We start from the raw sequence: 19,878 nt of genomic DNA on the forward strand, positions 1-19,878 counted from the left end.
ATGTTGCAAAGAGGGAAGAGGGTGAGGTGGCGAACATACAGAAGAAAAATAAGGAGCTTGAGAAGTAAAGATGGGAGGAAATGGAAAACTGATGAAAACAACAAATTGTTTTTAAACTTTCAATAGAATTAAAAACTTGACCCGTGAGTAGTTAACAGCCTGTTCTGTGGTTTCTAGAGTTTTCTTTTTTAATTTAAAAGCTGAGTATTTAGAGAAAATTTGTAGTGCATCACTAGAAATGAGGAAAAATTGAACATGATGCTAGCCATGAGGGTCTGTTAATTTGCCAATAAAATAAAATGAAGCAGAGCAAATGATGCAAAAATGCTTTTGCATTTGTTTCAGATTAATTAACTCCAGTGGGTTTTATGCCTCTTTAGCATTTATTTTCCATGAATAATATAGCAAAATTCATTTATCAGGAGTGGTCATTGAAACAGTACATCCTAGGAATATCCATGGCCAGTGAATCTGACTTTTAAAAATGTGAATATTTGCCCAAGAACCCTGATTCTAAGTGTTATGTTAGGGAACAGAAATGCACCATGTTATAACTGTCCAATTAAAGATCACCGATAGGGCTTATCTTTCAATTCTGAATACGTGCAATCAACAAAGTACCTACTATTAGGATAATCATTCTCAATAGTCCACTTTGCCTCTCATGTGCTTTTGTATGGCATCTGAATTTCTTACCCATTTACTTTTACACAACAGCTTTCTTTTTCTCCATTTCCTTTGTGTATTTAAAATAATTTATTCTGTGAATGTGCTAAATTGATCAGTATACTGAACAAAAATCATTGTATGCTTGCTTTAGAAAAGAGAATTGAAAAGCATTGTATTCAATGGATTCTTTTGTACTTGTTTTATCAATTGTTTACTTTGGTAGAGTAATTTAGTGAGATTTTTTTCCGTATTTTGATATCACCTTTAAACAAAGCAGTAATTGTGTACCTTTCATCTCATGATAATTCAAGAGTGCTTGGCAGTTTATTTTATATATTTTTGCTTCCCTCAAACACCTACACTTTCCCACATAATATATTCATGCCTTCATTGTCTGCTAATGAAAGGGTATGCTCTTAATTCCAGAGAAGTCTTTAAAAGCCACCAGAACTGGCACAGCCAGATATGCCTTTTGATATTTCTAGAGCTGATAAACAGAAATGCACCCACGCACTAAAAGCTGTAACTACGCAAGTTGAGAGGAGGAGTTGGTGTAAAATCACTAAACACACAACCCTGTACTCCACACATTACTCCTGAACTTGGGTTTGGGCTGGAGAAAAATTACAAGTACAAGTAACAGTGAATAGTCAACATGCAAAGAAACTCCCTTTCAATAAGATAGTCAACTGTCACAGTAGACCTCTACTAGTTCTTTGCTAGCAGTGCATTTTCTCCTCTTCAGAAATTTTGTTGATAATCTCATGCAACAAACATATAAGACTGTGCTTACAATTGCAAATCAAATAAAGGTGAGAATGTACCCAAGAATGTATTTCAAAATCAAAATTGTTATTAATCTTTTTGTGTAAAACATCCTGTAATTGTTGCATTTCCTTCCCCACCTACCCCTATTGTTTGTGGATGAATGGGCATATAATTAAAAATACACAGCTAACAATTTTAAAAGGTAACACCCTAGGATTGGACATATCGGTACATAGGAACCAAAAATGCATGTTAAGTAGATGTGTACTTAATCAGCTTGCATTATTTTAATACTCAGATAAATTTATTTTAGCTGATATCTTTCTAACTCCTAGTATGAAAATGTGAATATTAGGAAAAGAACTGAATCCAATGTCTATATTGGGAAAGTACAAAAGCTTTCCATGACTGTTTGGTGGGAACTCCAACATACATGAAACAGGTAACATTTCACCACTGTAAGGGTCTGTCTATGCACAAAAATTGAACCACTTTAACTATACTGATATAATTAAAGCAATGCAATCCACCTAGTGTGGCTGCAGTTATATAAAGGTGCTTATACCAGCATAATATATTCCTGTACCAGAAAGGCTATAAGTTATACCAGTATATGACACCTTTGTACAGATATAACTGCATGAACACTAGAGTTACACCAGTGGAACTATATTGGTTAAAAAAATCACACACCTAAGCGAGGAAGTTATAACACTACAAAATCTCCATGCAGACCAGGCCTTAGTTAAGCCTTCTTTGCAGCAGGTTTAGCTAATGTTATGATAAAAACAGGTCTGGTTGAAGGAGCCTCATCTACACTAGGGCTCACACTGATTCTAACTCTAGTTTCAGATGACTTGGTTGGAATGTATGCTGTAAACTTCTTCAGTGCAGACAAGGCTGCTCTAGAATAATTATGAAACACCCAGAGCACAATTTATTAATAACTATGCAATCCTTGAAGGATGGGGTAAAAAGGCAGCCTCTGGGAGAAATGTGAATTTGAAAGGATGTTCTTACTGGTATGTCTGAATCAGAAGAAATTTAATTCATTTTTATTTCTAGACAATCATGGCCTGATTTTCAGAGATACTGATTACCTGCAATTCCCATTAGCTTCAGGAAAGTGAAGCCATATGCTTATTAAAGACTAACACGATGTGTGAGCTGGCCAAAGGATGAAGTAAGCAACAAAGTCAAATGCAGACATTAGATTCTTGGACTTCATGAGCCTATAAACTAAGGACTGGATTCTCAAGTTCATTGTACTCCATTCTAGCAGTGCAAAGTGAACATACACTGGCTGAAAATAGCCAGCAGATAATTTGAAAACACAAGCTAAGCAGGAGGAAGTGGTGGTAGAGTTGCCTACTGCCCTACTTCCAGTGGGTGCCAAGATGGGGGCCTGTTGGGGTGTGACAGAGCAGAGCTTCACTAAACACAAGGGACCTTGCATCAGTGGCATAAGTTACAATTATTCCTCAAAGGCTCTAATGTATACTTGGACTAGGTGATACTTGATCAAGGAGCTGCAACCACTGTGTCTGAGGGTGGGAATATTTAACTAGCCCTGTATCTCAGTAATTCTCAACCTATTTACCATCGTGAGTCACATGTGCAGCTCTGTATGTATTAGATGGGCCGCATCCACACAATATATATACTACCTGTATGGTGCTTCAGAATGTTACAAGGGCTGCAGCTGTGTGCTGATTGGGCCACAAGCTGGATGAGAACCACTGTTTTATCCACAGCTCCTCTCCAGTAATACTGACACTTGTACAGACATGGGACTGGAGGACAGGTATCTATCACAGACACTACTCTGTGACTAAATTTAGTGCCAATCCCATGCTACTTTCAATAGCCCTCATGTATCTTCTTTTATTTGTCTGTGTTTCCATGGAGTTACCAATAAAATATATTTTGTTTATGGCGCACTGGATGTATGTATGTTTATAAAGTACTTTACATGCTTTTGACGTTATAATAACTAGATCTCCTCCTTATAATGGAATACTGAATCACGTTCAGGGTCTCAGTCCTTATCTTGAAGGCACTTAACTGAAATTTCTGTGCAGTGTATCCTTGCTTTTATCATCTATGGGGTCTTTTAGAAGGAAGTCCTCTTCTGAAGGTGTGACTGTCTTTCACTGGTGGAGCTACTACTACACCATAGTATACTATACCACGAAGGCCCCAAAACAAATTCAAATATCTTTGTTATTATGTAAAGTTTTAGTTTAACATTTGATTTTAACTAGAAGTCCCCATTTCAATCTTATGATGTTTTCAAAGGAAGCGTGTATGGGAAACCCTGTATCTAATCAATGCTTGAAGGGCAAGATATTTTAATGAGTTCCTTGCAAACCACTGGTTTCCTGTCCTGGGTGATTTATGCAGGATTTGTTTGTTTGTTTTGGTGGGTGGGTGTGGTATTTCCCTTGGCTGTTTACAGAAGAGATTATTCATTCTGGTGTAGGGACCACTCAGCTGAGGAGGGAGAAAGGAAGAAACACCTTGGTTGTAGGAACAGCCTACTAAATAGCCTCAGAAGCCTGAAATGACGCTTGTCTGCTCCTCAGCCCTGCTAGCAAGGCCAGCCTTATGGTTGGACAACATGGGCATCCACCCAGGGCACTGTGGTCAGAGGGGCACCACCAAGTGGCACAAGGTGGTGGGCCTGGGCTGCCAGAGTGGGACTGAGTTCAGGTGAGCTCAGAGCTGGAGTATCTGGCTAGCTGGGTGGGGGGCAGATGATGCTGTTTCTCAGAGCTGCCAGCCTGTCAGGGAGCCATAGGCAGCAGGGCAGCACAGGCAGCAGGGCTCACTCCTGAGGAACCAGCAGACCAACCCCTGGGTCCCCACTTCCCGCAGGCATGGGCGATAGCCATACACCTACTCATTTCCTGGTAGGTGGTCAGGTGGATGTTCAACCAGGGGAGCCCCCGGCTCAGAAACTCCTCCCTGTGCATCCCAGCCAGGCTCCGGGGCCAGGAGCTGGTTCTTGCACCCTACGCCCCATGCTGTTCTCAAACTCAAAGAAAGGCACCAAAATACAAGTTCACCCCAGGCGACATTTTTCCTAAGGCCAGACCTGCCTGCTCACACCCATTTGAGTGCTTTAAGAGAGGCCTAGCACCACTCAGGCTTTAATCTAGAGTCATTTGGAGCATGGGAAGAGATTCCTCACTTACCTCCCCATCCCAAGATGGCGGACCTTCATGGCACCCTCATGTTCTGGGAATAGACTGCCTAAGACCCTCCTGACACTCGAGTGTGGAGCCAGCCTGGCGAAGGGTAGTACGAGACCCCCTTCCCTTTTTTCAAACTCTAAGCCCCTATCCCTGGCAAAGCGAGAGTCCTTCGGCCGAAAGCCAGGCAGGCACAATTTGCATTACATGGCAGCCAGACCCAGGGCTTCACAGGACAGGCAGCTCTCATGTCCAGACATGCTGCAGGATAGGTGAGTGGCAGAGCAAGGACAGAGCACTGTCCGAGGGGAAAAGCTCCAGCTGACACTCTCTGAGTGGGAAGGTTGTGGAGAAAGGAGTGAAAGCCTGGTTTTTGCCACACTTGCTCATTAACTATAAAAACTGCTGCCTTACAAAAGGAACACTGCTTTTTGCCTTTTTGGGACCCAGAGTCTCTGAAGTTAACCAGACTTATCCCTGAGCTTGCTGTAAGAGTTCTCCTCTCCATGGGGATCCTCCTGCTCTTGTTCAACCTTTCCCATGGTGGGGTGGCAACTTACTGGGTTGGTGACCCTGATCCATCAAACGGAGTACTGGTTGAGGTCTAAATTTGAATAAATACACTCTGCTCCCAGTTAGTTACAATTTAAAGGGCAAGATTTAGAGAAAATGAAGCCTTGTAACCCAGCCCTGTAGCCTTTGGTGCCTTTATGCTGTGCAGCTTTGGTTAAGACCCCTGATACCAACAGTCTGCCCATAAGCACAAGGTCTCACCCTCACTTCCATCAGTCTAGTTATTCCTTGTAGGGTGACACCAACAGCCATTCCAGTCCCAATCTCTGATCTTGAGTTCTTAACTACCAGACACTATCACTTTTCTCCTCTGGTTCGTCACACAGGAAGGTGTGAAACCAGATCCTCACACACCAACTTACTTTGGCACACACACACACACCACACAGTTTGCACATGAGAGACCCGTTTGGGGTAAAAATTAACAAAGAGTTTATTTAATAAAAAACCCCACAGACTCAAAGATAAAATAGTAAGGGAAAGCAAACACGTACAAGTTACACAGAAAATGAACACAAAAATGCAATCTTAGGCTTTACACTTCTATATTAGATAAAATCCCTCTTCTAATACAAATTACCTATTGCCTTTGAACACTAGTTTCCCACTGTACCTCCTGCCATAGAGGGAATCCAGCCCTTCATGGATAGCACCCACCAAATGTCTGTCCCTCAGTTTCAGGATGAAACTTCAGTTTCAAGCTCTCTTTTAAAAAGTCTTTTCTCCTCTCCCCTGCCATGGTAACTCATGATTATTCAGATTGGGGGAAATTCCCTCTTGGGTCTCAACATCTTCCCATTAACTTGAATGGTCCACCATTATCTTTTCCTGGGCTACAAAATGAATATTTACTTGAAGCCGGTTTCACCTCTGCCAGTTTGACTGCTCACTGTCCTGCTGTGAGGTGTAGTTGAAGCTGTGGTACGGGTTATGAGCAGTTACATTTCCCAACAATCATTAGGTTCACAACATTACAAGCTTTCATAAAAGACCTTACTTGATATGCTTCATACTACAATAACATTGTCTACAGTCAATTAATTTAAAATTTTTTGAGTTTAAACCTTCTGTCGTCCCCTGGGGTGTCTGAGCCCTGATTGTCACAGGGGGTCAAGCAGAATTACCTCTCGTATGTGTCTAGAAGTGATGTCAGGCAGATAGACATGCTTTTAGGTTTAATGTTTCTTTGTCTTAGGCTTGTTATTGGCCGATTTGTAAAGTGAGTAGGGAAAGCACAGACAACCCTCAAGTCAGCACCCCCAACAAGTTCCACATCACCAGCCATTGTTCCCATAATTACGTCAATTATAGAGAGGATAAAACAGGGATTTTCAAACTGAGATCAGTGGACTACTTGTGATCCACAGAGCACTTGATGGTGGTCTGCAGAGGGCTGGCTGCAGTGTTGTTGCTTTCCTTGCTTCTAGCTTGTTAAATCTCATTTTAAAAGCACAAATACATGAATACTTTCCAAATTATTACTTTTCCATGTAAACAATTGCAGTAGTAGCACCAATCTATACTGGGAGAGAGGTGTCTGAGACACACACACAAACATTTGAGAACCTCCAGGGAAGAATGAATGAATATGCCAGACAAGTGTTGAGATTAACACTTAAATTGTCCAGATACAGCAAGATTATGGCTTCTGCTGCTTGAGGCAGAAGTCTGCCCCAGTAACAGAAAGTTTCGTGACTGGGCAGGTGATGTACTAAGACCCTAAGCAGAAGCTGGAGAACCCAAATCTGAGGACTAAACAGAAATGCCATGAAGCAGACTGGCTACTTATAGGATCATTAAAAGTCCTCTGCTCCTCAAGGGCTTTAGAGAAAAAGTCTCTTATGTAACAAATATATACAGAACATTAGATTTTATACATCAACTGACCTATAAAAGCTGTTTCTGCTGTAGATGTGGTGCACTCTAGCTACACTAGATAAAACAATTATGGCTCAGATCATCTCCTCTCATGGAAGACCCCATGAGGACAGGAGAAAGTATGGGGAAAAAGGCTGAGGTTTGCATTCCCCTCCCTCCCAAGCCTGGAAGATGGAAGATATGTGCTCTCCAATCCCTCCCCACATTGATCTTCTATCCCATCCTCTTCTAGCATCGACCCTGGAATTCAAGGAGAGGCTCCACAAGAACTTTTTTGGGTGGGGGGGGGAGAAGATGGTGGAATGGACAGTGCAGTGGAGGCACCCAAGTTCCGTTAACTATGCACAGAAGATGGGTGTTCAGGGTCCCCTTTGTGATCTTATCTAGAGCCCACCATCTACATGTGAATATTAATTTATTCCAGAATTGTTTTCTTTCCTTGTTTGAAATGAAGGGCTAAAACAACAGGTTAATAAAATAAGAGATGATTTGCCAAACTAAATGCTTATTTAGGATTTTTTTTAAATAAAAATCATCCTTAAAATTTTTTCACTGATTTAGTTTTAATTAAGTAAGGAATGTTAGATTTATGTTATTTGAAACTAAGCTAACAGAAGAACTCCTAACCAACATAATGAAAGCAAACAGGAAATAGTATTTAGCTGTATGTTTTCATAGCTTTAAAAAAAATTTGATTGTAGCTGAACTCACTCCAATGTGACTATAATTTGAAATAAATAAGGAGTCTTTGCATGAAAGGGTAAGAAACAAGGCTTCAGAGAATCTATTAAAATGTTATTGAATTAAACTGTGATTCTCATGATTCTTTTCATTTTTCATACCTATAGTAAAGCAAGACAAATATGCAATTTAGGTAATCAACAGTATATTTAAACAAAAACATATACATAGCCACAAGGATAAAAACAATGATCAAATTATCAAACAAAATGTTTCATGTGAGAAATTACATTTGTGCTTTGTGACAAATACTAGTGGAAACTTTTTAGAAATTCAATAGTTAAAGTAATTATTTAATAAAAATCATGCTTACTCAGTGACAAAATATCAAACAAAAGAGCATGGCGCTTGGAAGTAAACCAGAAGTTACATTTCCTTATGTTAAACAGTGCTGAATTTAGTGGCTTAATTATTGTAACACTGCCCTAAACAGTGGTAAATCATTTTTATAATTAGTTTATGCGGGAAGTCACAAGATTAAAACAGTGTTCAATGACTGCAAATAAAGCCAGTTTACTATACGCAGTGAAGAATTTATTATTACAGCACGGAATGGATCAATACAAATGCATCATGGACCACTGCATAGCACACTAGTTTCTGAAGATGCATTTGTCAGTGTCCAATGAACTGAGGAGCAAACAAACCCTCTCTCCCCCGCAAAGGTTTGAAAACAATTTTTTTTTTTTTTTTTTTTTTTTTTTTACAGCCAGGTGACTAGAGAAAGATGCCTATGCCTTTTTTTTTTTTTTTTTTTTTTTTTTTTTTAAGGGGAAAAAAACAAACAAAAAAAAACCCCCACAGTAAAATGTCATGAGAGCACCACAGGATTTGTATTTATCAGTTAGATAAAATGGTACAAATGATTTTTAAGTAAATGAAGAGCAATTAAAACATTATTGTATCGTCCCATGGTGAGGAAACAGTTGCATTATTATTTTAGAGTGTTGTTTCATCAGTGTATATAGTTTAAAAAATTACTTAAAAATACCACTCGTAGCAGTGTGTGTTATTTATTCTTTGTTAAGCTCTGGAACACTAATAATGCAAAGAGATGTTTACTGCATAGTGAAGATCTAGAAAGATTTCAATGTCTGACACATACTGAAATTTAGAAAAAGTTAATAAAAAATAGGATCATACAGAATAAAGTAGCAGTGTATCTGAGTTACCCCATTAACTTTTCATTGAGCTTTTTTGATGCTTCTTTGAGAACACTGTTACGGGATCTCTCTGGTCACTAGTATTTTAGGCCATATGTACACTGGAGAGTTTACAGCAGCAGTCATACCGATGCAGCTTTATCGCTGTAAGATCTCCCGTGCAGCTGCTCTATGCCAACTGGCAAGAGCTCTCCCATCAACACTTCTATTGGTGTATCTTATGTATTTCTTTATACCCTGTGCAACATAAGTTATACCGATAAAAGTGCTAAATGTAGACATATCCTAAGTGTCAGAATGCCATTTTTCACCATTAGAAGATCCACAATCCCTGACTCAAAAAACTTGATTAAATGTTATGGGTTTCTCTACAGATTATTCTCTGTGTTGTAAAGCAGCCTTTTTCTGATTGTTAAATGATACGTTATCAATATTCTTTCCATTTTCAAAGCACCAGGTCTAATTTCCAGTTTGATCAAACATTATGCAATAATTAAAAGTAGTGTCCTCCCCACTCTATTGTGACATGATAAAGGCTATTCACCATTTAAAATACGTTCAATCTCTTCTAGTCTTTTCAAAGCAGCAACTCTTTTTTTTTCAATGTCTTTGATTTCTTTTGTAGATTTTTTTTTGGTCTCTTTGTCTGTGTTATTTTTTTCTGTTCGTTTCTTGCTATTTGACTGTTCTTTGTTAATGTTACTATTCAATGTCTGGGTGGTTTTCTGTTCATGTTTTACTTCTTTCAAGTTTTCAAATGGAATTTTTTTTTTTCCCACAGCTGCAGTCCCATCTGCTGGAAATGTCGACTGTTCAGCAGCACTGAGCAATGAAATTTTACTTCTGACTATGTTTAAATGACGTTGAATATATTCCTCATGTGGTGCTAGTACCAGTGTCTCAACAAGACATTTTTCTGCTTTTTTTAAGTCTCGCTCCTCAAAATAAACTACACAAAGATTATGTTTTCCTTGTACATTGTTAGGATCCATTTCCAGGATTTTTTCAAAACACTTTTTAGCTCCACTTATATCTTTCTTCTGGTTCATTAAGATGTCTCCCTTTAAAATCAGACCTTTGGTATGATCAGGATAGTATCTCAATAACTCTTCCAGAACCGGCAAAGCCATCAGCTCTTTTGCAGTCTGAGAATAAAGCAGTGCCAAATTAAACAAAGCGCTTCGGAAGCCTGGTTGTAACCTTATGGCTTTCTTCATCCAAGACTCTGCTTCAGCATCTCTTTTGTCATCCATTGCCAGCATACCCAAGTTGAAGTAGCCATTTGCATCTTGTGGTTCTTCTTTCACATAACTTAACAGCCTTTTCTTGGCTTCAGGTCTAAGATTGGGGTCACCTAAAGTGACAGAAAATACCCTAATTACAGATTTTTCCAAACATTTTTAGACTAGCCCAGAAAAATGTTAACATAACCCCTATACTAAACATAGAAATCTTTAATATTACATAGTAGGGGAGGGGTAATCTCAAAATGCTACTAATTTCTTTGAAGGCTACAAACATTGGATAAAGCAGTATTTAGATCATACCACTCTTCCCTTTTTGAATAAGAAGATTTAGTTTTGATATGACAGATCCAAATAATGACATCTCTACAGTCTGAGAAGAAGATATGAGCATATAAAATGAGGACAAAAAAAGGTCAGTTTGGACAAATAGCTCTTGCAAAGGCAATCCTGGAGTGGAATTTATTGTTATAGAATAGATTTTAAGGCTAGAAGGGACAATTAGATCATCATGTCTGATCTCAAAGCCAAACTAAAATATCTTCCAAAAGTATATCAAACCCAAGATCCTAGAATCTTGCATAACTACAGAAAGCTCACATAATCTATTTTTCACTTTTTTAAAGTGTTGTGTTTCAAATTTTGTCAGATATGATTTTTGTTTAAATACTGGAACACACACTGAAACGAGGTTGGGGTCTGATCAGATTAGGGTGAAAACTAACTTATGGTTCATGGCATCTTTTACAATATTCCACTATGCATATTGTAGTATAGGATTTTGCTCAGTTTTACGCAGAATACCCAGTGTGTGCCATTACCTATTTAGAGGCCATTCACCATTTTTTCTCCATAGTAAAAAGATAATTTGTAACTAGTTATTTTGCCACATAATCTTAGTAACTGCCCATGTGCATACTCAGGGCTTATTTAACAATACTTTTCAAAAAGTTCTACTAGAAATTAAGTAAAATAAGTGAAAACGTATTTAGATTTACATTAGCTATTGACATTACAAAGCAACACATAGAAAAGTGGCAGATATTCTCTAAGGCCAGCTTTAAAGTCCACTGAAGTCAATGAAAAATAAATAAAATGTATGAAAAATATTTATCAACATGTAGGAGCATTTTGGGAAACTGGTTCGAGACAAGGATTTTATGTATGTTCTGTATGCATAAGAGGATACCTTAAAATAAGAAAAATAAATGGCAACTAAAAACAAGCACATACATCAGATGGGTTACATGCACAAGTAAAATTCTGGTACAACTAAAAACGTTTCATAAGGTCTGAAAAATCCTAGAGGGTCAATTACGACAGGAAATAGTTTCTTCCCTTTTAGCAGTTCTTGAGAAAGGTAATATGACTCATTGTTTTCTAAAGAAAAAACAGAATTCATTAGAAGCTTAATCAGCGTGTGGGTGTGTGTGAGCGATCGAGTGAGAGAAATACAATACATAGTAAATTTTTAGGCAAAACAACATACCAGATTCTTGCATTAGTAGTGCAGAATTGAACAATGCCAGTTTATGTTTAGGATTCAGTTCTAATGCTCGGTTGAAGTTCTTCAGGGCTTCTGTTGGATCTTTTAATTCAATGTAAACAATTGCCAAGTTGTACCACAGGTCTGCATTGGTTCTGTCCAGTTCCAGGGCTCTAAGATAAGCTTCCTTAGCTTCCAGAGGCTTATTCATTTTTAAAAGTAATTCACCCCTGTTGAGGAACCAAACTTCTGTTTAACTTTCATCAATGTGTCTAGGAAACATACACATTTATTTTATAATAAAAAAGTTATTAACCGTTTGTTTCCCTAAATATGAGGGCTGTGGTGGAAGAGTAAAGATTTCTTATAAAAAGGGACAGTCAATCAGATAGAGCACTTTTAAAAAGGCAGCACTGCAGATACAGGAATTTAGGGAAGAGCGTTTTCAAAACTTGCTGTACAGGCTTCAGTTTGGGGCCCCAAACCCAGAGCATATGAAAATAATGTTGTGAGCAAGCATCTTTTAAAGCAACATGGTTCATACTGCCATATGAAGTTCCACCATAGAATAAGCATGGAGACAAAGTACCAGTAGCAATTCATAAATTAGGATTGAACTATGATATTTGACTACAACCAACAAAACTATATCTTGTTTTCAAATGTAAGCTGACAGATTTTTTTTTTCTTAAATAAACAGCTCACAACTAAATACATGATATCAAGGAAATAAATGAAGTTGTTTATTGGTATTCTGTAATAGTAAACAAAACTTTGGTATGTTTTGAAGAATAAACAATTTCCAAAAATCAATAAAAATACCTGCTAATGTAAGCCTGTTTGAAATCTGGCCTCATACTAATTGCTTGTCGATACAACTGATCTGCTTCCTCAAGGCGAGATTCATTTGCCCGAATCAAGTTTGCAAGATTTATATAAACATTTAGATGGTTGGGAGCAACTCGTGCTGCATATTTTTTACCTGGGATAACCTGGCCAAAAAAAAAAAAAAAATTAAATACGCCAAAAATGAATCAACGGAAAGTTAAAAACCAAATCAGAAAGAATGCATATCTTAGCAAACTTCATCATCAAGGTAAGATAGGATTCTTTCTTTCTTTATATATATATTTTGTGGCAAAGCACCTATTCGGTCTTGCCAGGCTAGGGCTGCTTCCCCTGGTGGGATGGGCCTGGGGTAAATCTGCTCCATGCTGGACAAGTCTCTTTGCCTCTACCCTTGGTGTCTCTGTCCTAGAGTGTTCAGGGTGGGCCTTGGTTTGGGCTTGAGGAATGTCCCTCTGACCCACGGAGGGGGCATGATAAGTAAACGCCCACACCCCAGCGGAATACCTTTCCTTGACTCCTTCAGTAGAGCTGCAGTTGTAGTGGTGCAGTCCTGGGGGGGAGCAGTATCAGCCCTTCCCCCAAGCCGGTACCTGGGTTTTCCTGTGTGTTCCCCACTGTAGGCAGTAGTACTGTCTCTTGCATTGGGGAAATCTCTCCCCCTATTCTGGCAGCTTGTCTCTCTCCCCACTATTCTCTAGCAGAGGCGGGGCTTTAGTAGGGGTGGAATAGCCTTTGACTGGGCCCAGGTGCCTCTAATTGACCTGCAGTAACCTCCCCATCTGCAGGAAAAAGGGCCTTTACCATTCTAGGGCTGACATACCGGCCTTCAAGTACTCTCTCGTAGCCATCCGCCCTGACTTTATCACAATATATATAACTTGAACTTACAATGCGATGTCAGCACTGAAAATATGCATTCTAAAACATCATAAATAGAAATACCAAATCCCTGCTTCCCCCCCTGCCATCCCATAGAAGAGTGCAATTTGGTATGCCAAGAACCTTTTTTAAAAAAACCAGCCATATCAATTTACCAGTAGGTTAAAAAACACAGTGGCACAAAATTTAAACTAATGCTGAAATATCAGTTAGTTGACAGTATAGTTTAAACAACATAATTGGAACCTGGCAAATAATTACCCACCAACATACAGTCTCAAGCAGAACCCTTTCTATCCACTCACTAGGAACATCGGTATTTTTCTGCTTAAAAAATATCTCCCCCGTCATTCTGTCAGGCATTTTAACTTCAATTTTCTCTTCTCCATTCTAATGTTATTTTGGTACCATCAAATTTCTTATGACAGCTGGATGGGCCACTTTATCTGATATGGATATCAGTACAGCCACAACATTTAAACTGCATCAGATCTTCAATAATCCTTATGTTATTGCTTTACACAGCAACAATTTAATCACATACTTTAGACATACTTTGAAGTTATCAAAAAAGAATGAATAATAAGTTTACTAAAATAAGTAGTATTCCTTGAGTATAAATTTGGATAACGGATTAAGGACAAAATCAAGTAGTTAAACTGTTCTAAAATCTAACTAACAGAAATGTGAGAGCTTTTTAAACATGTTCAATCAACAGTTTTTCTAGTTAAAAATTTTCTTGCAGCTTTGGAAACTCAAACGGCAGCATTGTGCCAGTGCATGGCAAACAGTACATTTTTGTACTGTTTAGAGGGTGGAGCTTGGGGCTTCTGTGCGTTTTTTTTTGGGGCAAAATGGAAGAACGTGCAAAACAAAGCAAATAAATAACAGTAACAAAGAATAAAGAGTTTTAAAAATTTTCATTTTAACACAATTGTCAAACTAATATTTGTTAAACTAATAAGATTGACTGGACCCCTTTCTGAGACAGTATAGTAAAGCTTCCTTAAACTATTCGTAAGTGTACAATTTTATACATTAAGGAAACAACAGAAGCACTTGCTGCACTATGGTTAATCTTTAATCCATGAAGTGCCTGACTGAGACGTCTACATTTGCAGCTACATGCAGGAGAGAAAGGCAGGCTACATCCACTCTCACTGCGATGTTTACCAACACACAGCAGTGAAAGGCTGCAGGGAAAGGTTCCCCCCGGCTACAGTCCTTCTCTGCTGCTGGCATCTTTCACTGTGATGAAAACAGCAGTGTAGATATGGGAGGAAATACTTGAGTGTGCAGAGAACTGTGTAGGGTATATACAACCTAGGATTCAGGTGTGTAGGACACGCTAATCTACTTTACTCGCCTAAGCCATGCCTCGCTATCTATACTGCTATCTATACCTGTGCTAGCTGAGTATAGCCATTGTAAGTATAGACATATGAAGAAAGATCTCAGTGGATGGTAGTTAAAAAACATTACTACTTACCTGTGGCATCAGTGATTTAGCAATCATATATGATTCTTCTGCTTCTTTGGTTTTGTTTAAATTTTTATAAGTTCTTCCTACATTCATGTGGGCACCAATATCATCTTAATTAAAAAAAGAATGTATTTGATATTCCATTCACGTCTTGTATCTCATACAAATAAGTGTCTTTAAAAATCTATGCCTCATGAATAGTGTTAAATATTCATGCCTCCATTTTAGACATTAGGCAAAGGAGTACTAAGGAGTCACTAAAGCCTGCTGGAAAATGGACAAAATATTCTAATTGAAATTGATTTTGGTCATACTTCTTGTGGACCTTCCTCTCCTTTTTACTGAAATAGCATCTAATGGCTGAGAAGTTCTAACTTTTCCTGACACTTCTCACTTGAAATCATAATTCTGTTTGTGACAATAGAAGAAATATCTTCACAGTAACTAACTGGGAGTAAAACAAAATGGTGCATAAGCCTTGTTTAGGTTCTCTGCACAGGGGCAGTTACACCTCATGAGATTATATAAAAATTATGACTTCAAGTTAGGAGTAAGCAGGAGATAAACTCTTAATTTTTCTCTTTTATAAAACGGATATACAAAAGAAAAAGCAACAGAGGAAAATGTTATAAGCAAAATTGTATCAAAATTATTTATTCATAACAAATTAGTGTATCCTCTTTAGGGTTTTCAAACTCAGTGTTAAAATCGGTTCTTGGATAAAGCACTGAATGCTCAGAAGCAGATATTAGAACACTGAACAAAACTCTTCTAAGCATCCTTACTACAACATCCCACACATTTTGATTCTATCTATGATAACATTATCTAGGAAAGAGAGTGAGGTGAACGACTGCAGTACTTTCCATATAGCTATCCTCAGTTCAAGTAGAACTGACACTAGGATGACAATCTGGCTTACGTGACAATGTTTTTATATGACTTTCTAGTGACAGACTTATCAAAGAATAAATTATAAGGATTTCTACAAAGTTCTTTTACAGACAGAGCCAGACCTTATGTACTGGTCTTGAATCAAACAAAATTCTCTTCGAGCTTAAAAGGACACTGACATCCCAAAACAGAATCCAAGAGGCCTTTTAATGTCTACTTTACAGAATAAGGCAGAAGAAGTAATCAAATAAACCCTACATAAAGTTGAAGACTAAAAGCTTTTTTGAAAATAATAATAGTACTTGTGGTTTGATGTCATTTTCAGACTACAAAACCACAAACCAACCACTAAAACAGAAAGCAAGTGTGGATTTCAAATCCACAAGTTTGGCATAGAGGCTAAATGATCATAAGGGTTTTTGGTTAGTAATTTCTCTTTCATGATGGTAATTTAAGAAGAACATATGATTAGGTGACAATAATCCTTTTTCATTCTCTCCCCTTTGTTTTTAAACAGCTAATACCCTGTTAACAGCCATGATAGCACAGAGAAAAATTCAGAACGTCTTATTGACTTTGGATTTCAAACAAAACATTCAACCATACTATTAGCTACAACTCACTCCAAAACTACAACTCCTACATAATAAAACATGTACAGTGCATTGTACAAAATGTCGAAAAGCAAGCCAAATTTTATGTGTAGTGTGCCACAAATATATGAATGCTAAACTGAAAGTTATTTACTTTTTCCTTTCAGGTAGGTTTGAAAACTAATAAAATATAACAGTATCACATGAATCCTTTATGTTGATACAATATCAATACATAAAATATAAGGATTATGCATTTAGTGTTAATATTGAATATGTACTTGTGTTATTAATTCCCAGACAAATAGCTTCATTAACTTCTGTTACAACTTACATTGCATTCCTTTTAAGGGGTAAAAACTCTTGCATTTCTGTACAGCCACAAATCTTTTCTGAGTAAAGTTTAGAAATAAGCTAATATCTTGTCTATGTTTCTTACTAGAATAATCTCACCATAGTCAATGACATGACTCAACCTATTAAATATATTACATGATTTAAAGTTCAGTTACGGAAATAAAGATAATTAATGCAGAAGTAATTTCTGAAAACGGTGCATTTAGAGCAGATTATAAAAAGAGATTCCCTTAGAATATCAAATTATTAAGAAGAAACCATCAAAACCGCCGAATACAGTGGAACAAAATCAACTAGTCAATAAGTTTTACCTGGTTGCACTTGTGTGGCCTGTATGAAGAATCTCAAAGCTCTTTCAAAGTTCTTTTCATTTTCTAAAGCATGACCCACATTATTCCACAGTTTGGCATTGTTCTTATTTACCTGAATGTGGAAGGCATATAAACATACAGATATTAAATTTCAAGTACACAACACTTATTACAGTGCTTTTAACTTTACCGAATTATATCTACTAAAGTGAACTTGTTGCCCAGGATCTATTTTCTTTACCAGGCTCTGCCAAATCTGATCCAAATAAAAGTCCAAAAAGGGCTCCAATTCATATTACAATTCTTAAGGGGAAATGGGCATCCAAAAGGAAACAGACTCCCTCTCCTCACCTTTACTTCAAAGATGGCTTACTTTTGGGGCTCAAAATCATCAAAGATTTGGTTTTCAATGGAATAAATACATCTGTGAGTTCAAATGCGCAACCATGTTATATATCTTCAAATGTGTGTTTACTGTGGGGTAGCATAATCAAGAAAAAGCCCCAATACCTTATTTTTCCTGCACATTAATTGCAATGTCAGATGAGACACAGGTTTTAAAACAGTCTCAGAAGCAATTATTTGGGCATAAGAAGTGCCATGATGCAATGTAACTTGTAAATCAAACACCACAATTCTCCAATATTATCATGCACTTAGAATTTTGAAGAAATTGGCTAAAATGACCTGAACGCACAGTAAATGTGGGGACCAATGTCTGGCTTGTTGGAAAAGGTTGGTGCCCCTTTAACGGCTATAGAGCCAGGAAGTGATTTTCTGCTGCAGCTGCAGACCAAATCAATGTCGGGACACTGACCCATCTCTGCTCCTGGTGACTGGAAGAGAGAGGGGGAACTATATATGTCCATGCCAGTACAGGAAAATGTCCTTTTATCTGGATCAGGCAGAGAAGCACCCCCCCACTCCTCATTAAAGTGGTGAAATACCAGGTTTTGTCAGGATCCACTGGGAATTGCTACTTTCTCCAGGGGCTGAGAATGAATTTTTACCTCACCACCAGATTGGCCAAGGCGAAGCCACCTTTTGCCACCTTCCCCACAACAAGTTCAGTGGGGCTTAGTTGGGGCAAACATGAAACAAGAGTTAGGCTATGACGTTGTGACTCATTATGTAAAAGTGGGATGGATGTCCAGTACAGGTACTCCATAAGGAATGGATACAGTGATCAGATAAAATGGACTGGTAAAGGATTTAAAGGAGATATTCTTTAAAGGAGCAGAAACAAGGGAGATTTGGAGTTCCTACGACTGGTACAGCAAGGAGCCAGCCCCCTCTTCTTTATAGCCTCCCCTCAAACCTCATTCGAGGTGGGGGATGATAAGGTCCCAGCATCGGGTTGGCTGGGGACCAGGATGGGGTATGAGGCATGGCTAACGGAAGTCCACGAGGTATATATATTGAAACAATTATGGAATTACCTGTGCTGTACACTTTTATCTACTGGGTACTCCCAGACATTTACGAAAAAAGTTGTGACCTAATTAAACCACATCCAGTGTCTCCTGTCCTTCTGGCATAGCCAGACAATGATCCATTATACACTTCCCCCATGCCACTTTCAAACATAATACTATACCTTTAAAGCTGACATAAACAATGTGTACTCTGATTCCCAATCCCAGTTTCTGTGCAGTGTTTTTAAGGCATGAGTGAACAACACTACAGACAGACAAACCCAGGACAGTTTTCTCAGCACACTGTTAAAAAAAACAAAACAAAACAAAAAAATTGGGGTGTCAACACTGAGCACTACACAATTTCAATATTATGCTAAGAGGGATATGTTACCTCCTTCCAGAGTGTAGGTTCAACTGTTACTCATAGGTGAGTTAAAGCAAGAACAGATAATTTTTTGCATTTGATATTGTAATTTACTCCAATCAAACACGAGTAACTAATTTAAACTCTGAACTTTGAGGAAAAGAATATTTAGCCTCAAACTTTTGTTACTTACTGCATCAATTGTAATGTCACAATGTCCATTTGATAAATAAGTATTACAATAAGACAACAATTTTCTACAACTGAAATAAAATGTGGGAGGTCCTTACAGATGACAAACTCTCAAAAGTCAAATTCAAATTTAAGGCAATGAATGGGATCCTGAAGTCAAATGAAAAAGTTACTCAAGTATTTTAAAAAGCAAAAGGATTGAGAACACCTATGAGGTCACCTACTCCATCACCTTTCTATACCATTCTATTCAAATGTTTAATGCACAGATTATACAACTTTTTACATAGTTTGTATCTCATTTGAGTGGCGAGATTGTCTCCTGGACCAACCTGTCCATTTACAATCACAACATCCTGTGGCAACTACAAATTCTTAAATGGAAGAAAGTTTTAACATACCTCTAGCTCTTTCTATTCAGTTTTAGAAATCAGGAATAATGGGGAAAATCTAGCATTAGATGACCAGTCTGTTCCTCAATACCACCTCATCAAGAAATTATTTTGGAGTTGTTCTAAAGTCTGTGTCATACAGGAGACCAGACTAGATGACCACAGTGGTCCCTTCTGGCCTTGGAAACTAAGAAACCTTTTTTCCCCTAGAGTTTTGTCCAGTTTATTTTCTATCCAGACTAGGTATGTTGGGGGTGCCACTTAGTTTATCTGACCTTGATACAGAAGGTATAGTAGCAGCCTAATAATTTGGCTCTCAAATCCGAATCCATCCAACTGGGAAAAAACTATTAAGGACACAGAACTTTCTTGCAAACACATTTGTATTGTTTGGATTAAGAAAGCTTTATCTTATGCAACCCTGTCAATG

At 37.9% G+C, this 19,878-nt stretch overlaps 1 protein-coding gene across 1 annotated transcript in view; it reads right to left on the reverse strand.

The window, feature by feature from the left end:
- Nucleotides 1–8,570: 8,570 nt before the first annotated feature.
- The window catches only part of TMTC3 (transmembrane O-mannosyltransferase targeting cadherins 3), a 46,857-nt gene continuing 35,549 nt past the window's right edge, over nt 8,571–19,878 (reverse strand). The window contains exons 10-15 of the mRNA XM_067559844.1: nt 18,680–18,800; nt 17,083–17,194; nt 14,934–15,037; nt 12,539–12,708; nt 11,720–11,946; nt 8,571–10,340 (exon numbers count right to left, since the gene is read on the reverse strand). Of these exons, the coding sequence (XP_067415945.1) occupies nt 9,523–10,340; nt 11,720–11,946; nt 12,539–12,708; nt 14,934–15,037; nt 17,083–17,194; nt 18,680–18,800 (1,552 nt within the window). The 3' untranslated portion in view covers nt 8,571–9,522. The remainder of the gene's footprint in view (nt 10,341–11,719; nt 11,947–12,538; nt 12,709–14,933; nt 15,038–17,082; nt 17,195–18,679; nt 18,801–19,878) is intronic.

This window comes from Emydura macquarii, unplaced genomic scaffold (genome assembly GCF_026122565.2).
Source record: "Emydura macquarii macquarii isolate MOO-44397 ecotype Brisbane River unplaced genomic scaffold, CSIRO-AGI_Emac_v2 contig_2205, whole genome shotgun sequence".
Lineage (NCBI taxonomy): Eukaryota > Metazoa > Chordata > Testudines > Chelidae > Emydura > Emydura macquarii.